This window comes from Oratosquilla oratoria, chromosome 21 (genome assembly GCF_046742065.1).
Source record: "Oratosquilla oratoria isolate Oo_2021 chromosome 21, ASM4674206v1, whole genome shotgun sequence".
Taxonomy (NCBI): domain Eukaryota; kingdom Metazoa; phylum Arthropoda; class Malacostraca; order Stomatopoda; family Squillidae; genus Oratosquilla; species Oratosquilla oratoria.
The window spans coordinates 36,320,871-36,327,727 of record NC_134797.1 but is presented as its reverse complement, the minus strand read 5'-3'; the positions used below and the strand labels follow the sequence as shown (position 1 = coordinate 36,327,727).

The 6,857-nt window shown below is 42.9% G+C and overlaps 1 protein-coding gene across 1 annotated transcript in view; it reads left to right on the top strand.

The window, feature by feature from the left end:
• LOC143036624 (translin-associated factor X-interacting protein 1-like) overlaps positions 1-4,708 on the top strand; it is a 53,344-nt gene extending 48,636 nt beyond the window's left edge. The window contains exon 11 of the mRNA XM_076204184.1: positions 3,511-4,708. Coding sequence (XP_076060299.1) covers positions 3,511-3,653 — 143 coding nt within the window. The 3' untranslated portion in view covers positions 3,654-4,708. The remainder of the gene's footprint in view (positions 1-3,510) is intronic.
• The last annotated feature ends 2,149 nt before the right edge of the window (positions 4,709-6,857 follow it).

The window sequence follows — 6,857 nt, the reverse complement described above, 5'->3', positions numbered from 1 at the left end:
AGAGCTCAGAACTCATATATGACCGATTGGTAATGCTGTGACCTTACACGCACGCACACCCCAAGTTCCCGCCCAAGAAAGTTGGAGTAACGACTCGCAGCGCAGCGATACTGAAATTATTTCAGCCCTGGACGGTATTCGAACCCGGACTACCGTAGTGGCAGCCGGGAAATCTAACCACTGCGCCATCGTATGTATGTGTGTGTGTGTGTGTGTGTGTGTGTGTGTGTGTGTGTGTGAGTGTGTTTTGTGTTCGTGTGGTTTGCTTAACTGTGTACAGGAAAAGGGATGCACACGTATTGTCCCATTTATTTGTTTCCATCCGTCAATTTTGGCTTCAAAATATAATTATTTTTATTACTATTATGTTGCATCTTTTCAATTATTCCGAAAGTTGATGCACGTATATAGAAAAATCATTCTTGGCATTTTTCAAACACTTTTTTTTTTTCGTCAACTCTTGTCACTTCTTCCCCTAAAAGATATATGTCCTACTAAATATATCGACTTCTTTCAATGTTCTGCACACAGTAATCATATCACCTCTCTCCATTTTTTGTTCTAGTAAGTGTTGATCCAGTTATTTTTTTTTCCTTGTATGGTCTGACAGGCTAGAGATCTCCATGGTTGCTATTATTAATCTTTCCCTGGTTTGCGGGGCTCGAACTCGCTCGGACCTTAACCTTGTCGATGGTCCAAAATTGTTCATACATGAACACAGGAGAGACGGTGTCCTCCACGGTATGATGCCACTGCAATGACGTTACCCGGAGGAAGCGGCGGTTGAGAGGCTATTGCTCATAGTGGATGCCTTTCCTATCCTTTGCGCCGTGGCCAGGATTTAAACACACGTCCGAAGTCCCCACGCGGTTACCAGACACGTGCATTACTATCGAGCCACGGCGGAGCCCCTGCTGTTCATTGTATTCTCCCCAATTTAAATATATATTTTTATATGTGGCGGCCCACGCCAGTGCTGCATATTCCGATCTGGAGCGGATCGGGTTCATCGTCTCTCCACCCATAAACCGAAACGCCACTCGTATTTGTTAAATGTTAATCTATCTTACCGGGTGACAAATTATTTGTGGACAACACACCCAGGTCCTCTTGTAGTTATTCCATTTCTCATTGCTTAAACTATTACTCTTGTCTCTTTGTACTCTTGTCCATTCCCAATGCTTTGTAGTTTTTAGCAATGGAACCAAATTTCCACACGTGGTTCCATTGATAGATTCTCTCTAGATCTTGTTTTAATGATACATCATTTTCATATATTATTTTCTTTGTGGTTTTTGTGCTTGCTCATACATCAGAGTAGTTTGTTCTTTCTTCCATCATATCATTTATGTAGATTAAGAACATAACAGGAGCCAGTACCGATCCTTGCGGGACTTCGCTAGTTCTCTCCATCCTAATATCTTCGTTAGTATTCTCATGTAGGCGATGATGAGCATACGCCAAGAGGCGCGTAGTAGCGACGGAAGACGTCACCTTTACCCTATGTGTTTAGAATGTTAGAGCAGATAACAGTCAATGCTAGGAATCGGGGAGAGGTGCGAGACTCGAACCCACGACTAGGAAAAGGCAAGGCTCCTGAACTTCTTATTACGTAACCAATATATATTAGTCTTTCAGAAACTCATCTATTTTAGGTTTCCTTTGTTTGTGTGTGTGTGTGTGTGTCTGTGTGTGTATGTATGTATTTGTGTGTGTACATGAGTACGTTGTGTGTATATGTGTGTGTATGCATTATGTGTGTGTGTGTGTGATTTACCATATTCTTTGTCTCGTTAGAATCGTGATCAACAGCTATTTCCCTCCCGGATGAGAGCTCAGAGTTCATTTACCAATCTATGGATAGGCAATGTTGTGACCTTATCCCCTTCCATTCCCTTACACGAGGGTGACAGTAACGACTTACAATGCAAGTGAAGGTTTGAAACAAAGATTTGAAACAAACCTTGAGCGAGAGTTGATCTTGGGTTTGCCTCGTTGCAAGCCCTCGCCGCAAACCACTACATCAACAAGCTGTGTGCGTGTGTGCGTGAGAAGCGTACATGCGGGTTTACATGTATGTGTACACGTGTCACTGTGCATTAGCCCCATCCCTCTCTTCACGCTCTTCTAGGAACATTCAGAGGATAACATTCCTATTTATATATTACAACATAGGAGTATTTTCTGTTTATATACAAAAACCTTCAGAAATATTTGCTATTTTTCATATCATAACCTTCTGGGAAATATGTATTTTTATTTATAAATCACAATCCTCGCATCGTTGTTTCTCAGTGTGACCAGATAGTGAGCCTGTACATCGACCTCATGCCTTCCTCTGTCCTCCCGGCGCGTCCTGGCGGTGAAATGCAGTCCGGCCACTTCGCAGGCGGACATTCTCCCCCCACCCCCTCCCCCCACCGCCCCCTACACCTCCTTCACTGCCGGACGTTCTCCTCCTCCACCTCCTACCCCTTCTCTCCGTCCTTCCCTCACCCCCTACTCTTTCTCTCTGTCCCCCTTCCTTCTTACCCCTTCTCAGTGTCCCTCTCTCCCTCATGCTTCTCTTCGTCCCTCCTACCCTCTCTCTCCGTCCCTTTCTCCCTCCTACCCCTTCTCTCCGTCTCTCCTTCCCTCTTATCCCTTCTTTCCGTCCCTTCCTCACTCTTACTCCTTCTCCCCGCTCCTACCTCCCTCCTAAACCTTCTCTTCATAACCCCTTCCCTCCTACCATTTTTATCCTTCTCTCCCTTCCCTCCCTCCTACCTTTTTCCTCCGTCCCCCTCCCTCTTACTCTTTCTATCTCTCCCTCCCTCCTACCCTTTTTCTCCGTCTCCCTCCCTCTTACCATTTCTATCTCTCCGTCCCCCTCCCTCTTACCATTTCTATCTCTCCCTCCCTCCTACTCCTTCTCTTCCTCTCTCCCTCCTACTCCTTCTCTCCCTCTTACCCCTTCTCTCCGTCCCTACTTTCCTCCTACTCTTCTCCGTCCTTCCCTCCCTCCCTCCCACCTTTCCTCTTCTCTCTCACTCCATTATCCCGAAACCAGTTCCCTTCCACCCTAATTCATTCCCCTCCCCACCCCTTCCCGTAAAGGGCACTGACTGCGTAAGATTTATGTCGTCAATATTCTAGGAACTTTAATGGCGGACCAGAATCATGCAACGTTTTGTGATTGGTGACTAATCTCTACTCAAAGAAGAAGGCTGACCATTTTTAACTTTTACTCCCCCCTCCTTTCTCCTGTCCTCCTCAATTCTCTCACTCCTCGCCACCACACTCTACCAATATTGAATGTGAGAGAGTCAGAAGAGTTGGTCACTGCTGTCTATACAATGTCACCATCGAAACTCGTCAGATTGAGGCATGTACGTCCGCCACACAAAGACATCACTGCCCTTGTAGTACAAATGGAGAATATTTTTTGTACAATTGGATTTTAATCAATATTCTTTGAACTTTCTAACATGTAAACCCACGTGGATACATCACAGTTCCTTCCTGACGCAGAACAACGCGAATTGGATTCGTACCTGAGCTGGGTCTTCAACGCGGCCAAGGAGAACCTCAAGGATTGTCCCACCATCCCGCTGACTCTTCTAGCGGCCCGCCTTCAGACGGGGCACATCGTGAGAGTGGGTGAGAGAGCGTGAGTGTGTATGTCAGTGGCACTGTTCCCTCCAAATTTGGCGTGAGTGAGCGCAGAAAGTCGTTCGTGTGCAAAATTTTCCTTCTTTACAAAGTATGTGCGCACCTATGCGAGTCAACAGACAGAGTTCAAACGATTTCAAGACTACCTGTGAATTTATGAAATTGTACAATTACATTGCAGAAGTCATTGACAGAACCTCAAAACCACATTTTTGAAATTTACTATTATGAAATTATACGATTAATTCCTTTAATTGGAAAAATAATTATAAATTTGAAAACATTGTGTACGCACATTTTTTCCTTTTGTGTGCGAGTTATAAAACGTGTGCTCACACGTGTGTAGAGCTTAGAGGTAACATTGGTCAGCGGTGTTCTTTTGTGACTATACTATGGAATATAACGTATCTTTCTTCGTATTCCCACAGTCGGCTTACATTACTTTCAATCAACGAACCTGGATATTTCTACAGGAAAATGTGTCTAGTCAATATTCAGAGTAGGTTATTTTTAGAATAGATTATTTTAGGGACAAACGAGTATGTACGCGCCCTCATATAGGCCAGGAACAGACTTCAGAAGTCTCCTTAGATCTCTCTGTAATGAAAGTTTAGTTTGCTATCCGTACTGAATTAGTGTACGTCTGTTTCTATACCATTGGTTGGCAGGAGGAAGAGAAAGAGGAGGAGGAGGAGGAGGAGCTGTTGGGGAGTAGCCGCCAATTTCAGATATCACGTAAAAAAAAAAAAAAAATCTTGGTCTCATTCCGGGGATCCAGTGCCTACCCCTCGGGGCTGCAAATGAAGGCAAAGGTGTTTGTGGCCTCTGAAGACGCACATCGGGGGAGATGGTACCGGCCGACGTCCATCTCGCAAGGATATAACTGGCAGGTACCCTTCGTTGGCCATGTTCAAATAAGTAAGAAATAAGATAATAAGATAGGTAATAATATAAACGAACAGAAAAAAAAATTATAAATGAAAACTGAATAGACAATGATTATAGCTAAGAACAAATTAGCACATATTACATAGACAATTTAGTTGATAGATAAATAAATAAGTAAAAACAACGTCTTGTCATTTTTCCTTACTTAAAATATTTTCCTGATTCGTCACACGCAAAAAAAAAAAAAAAAAAAAAAATGTAAAACAGCAAGTCAGCGGAAAATTGCTAAGCTTGCACAACTTAGCTTTGGTGCAATCGACAGATCTCTTGTTTATTCTGACAAGAAGATTCGTGTTACCCTGATGTCTTACGGCAACACCTTGGTAGATAACTGAAACTAAAAAAACATTAACGTACCCTAGGAAAGATGGTAAGTCACTCATATGCCTTACTTATGAAATGCTGTTTTCGATACTCCTGAAAACCTCTTCAACATTGACTAAAATCGTTTGTCGTCGAGTACATCCCCCCCATATGGTCAGTGGACCCCTTTTGAAAGGGGTGTGGACCCTTAGGGATCTCAGTACCCCACGTTGAAACCTCACTGGTCTTCATCGCGTGGACTACCTGGCCCGAGAGTGAGAGAGGCTTTTATGCTCAAGCACGTTCCGCAGCGTCAGATATACATATGTTTGTACGTTGGGCCTTGCGATTGTATTTATTCGTATGTTTGCATCGTAAGCAGCATATGTCTATTCTTTTCCAGGAGGGCTGAGAAGATAGTGAGGTTAAATTAGGCTAGGTAATGTTATTTTAGGTTCAACTTCGAACGAAATAGACAAATCAATACGTAAATAAACACTTGAAATAAATAGATACGGAGCACACAAAAACATCTCTTCACACTGCGTCATCCTCTCATCCACTCACATTCTCCTTCAATTCACTCTTATCCTTTGCTCTTTCTCCTTGTCTGAAATTCATATCTCACACATCCAAAGCCCCATTCACTCCATCCATCCATCCCAGGGTTCCCCCACAGGGGAGCCATATCCCCCCAGGGAGCTGTGGTGTATCCCCTGGGGGGTCGTGGAGCCATCCCGAAAACATACCCATAAGAGATACATGCACGTGCGTCTGGTGATTTTGCTGGCGGGCGGCTGCAGAGGATATTGATGGATTAATAAGACCCATAGGGTGAAGATGGTTGAGAAACTCTGATCTAACTCATTCTCGTTCTCCTCTTAAGTTTACTCCATCTATTTATGCTCTCTTTGTTAATCTTTACTCACTCTTTCTATTCATATACCCAGACCATCTCGACACTCGCTAACTACTCTATCCGGCAACTCCTCGTCCTCCTCCGCTCTCTGACTCACCTCAAATTTTGTCACTCTATCTATCCTCGGAACACCTACAATATTTCTCAAACACTTCGTCTAAAACCCGTTTAAGTTCTTATCTTCTTCCTTTCTACCTCACTCATACTCCGAGTCCTAATTCCACCGTCATAACCATTCCCTCATATAACCATCTCTTTACGTTCGTCCCTAGATACCTAATTTTCATAATTTTAATTTCCTGAAGACATTTGCCTCCTTTACTTTGTTATGTAATTCAACACCACCTTTACAATTCTATTCACTGCCACACATGACCCCACTTCCTCCAATTTCTTGCTCTTTAAATTCAAACACAAATCACCACTCATTGTACATCTCATCATCTTGCTCACATATACTTTCAACTTTGCTGTCTCACTTTCTGACGGGCTACGCAGCTACAGGCGTGCTGGGAAATTCTACCTAAACTTAAGAAAGGAGCGATTGTGTAGAATCTAATTTTATTTTATATGAATAAAAAAAATGTAACGTTTGAGTTATCAGTGTTCACAGAAGAAACGCATCGAAGGAACATAAAGTGTTAGAACAAGAAACAGGCAGATGGAGAACAACGTCACGAGTAGAAATTTTGTCATAGAAAACGGAGCAAGGAGAACTACAGTAACAATCGATATATATCCTGAATATTTGTGTTATTGTATGTACTGCATTTACCAAGTTGTAGTATACAAGAAAGGGGCTATGGTTATGAGGTCCTGCCTATTTTTCGCCATTCATAACTTATGTGTGTGTCTTTGTTTACTTGTAACATACAGGGAAAATGCGTTTGTGTGTTCTCGTCTTTCTTCATAATTCATATATAATTCTAAATTATGTTATGGTCTTACTCTGGGTTACATCATCAGTGATAATTATAGCTTAGGGTTTCAATCTTTGGAAAACCGCTACCCCATAGTGGCTGGCAACGGTCCCCGG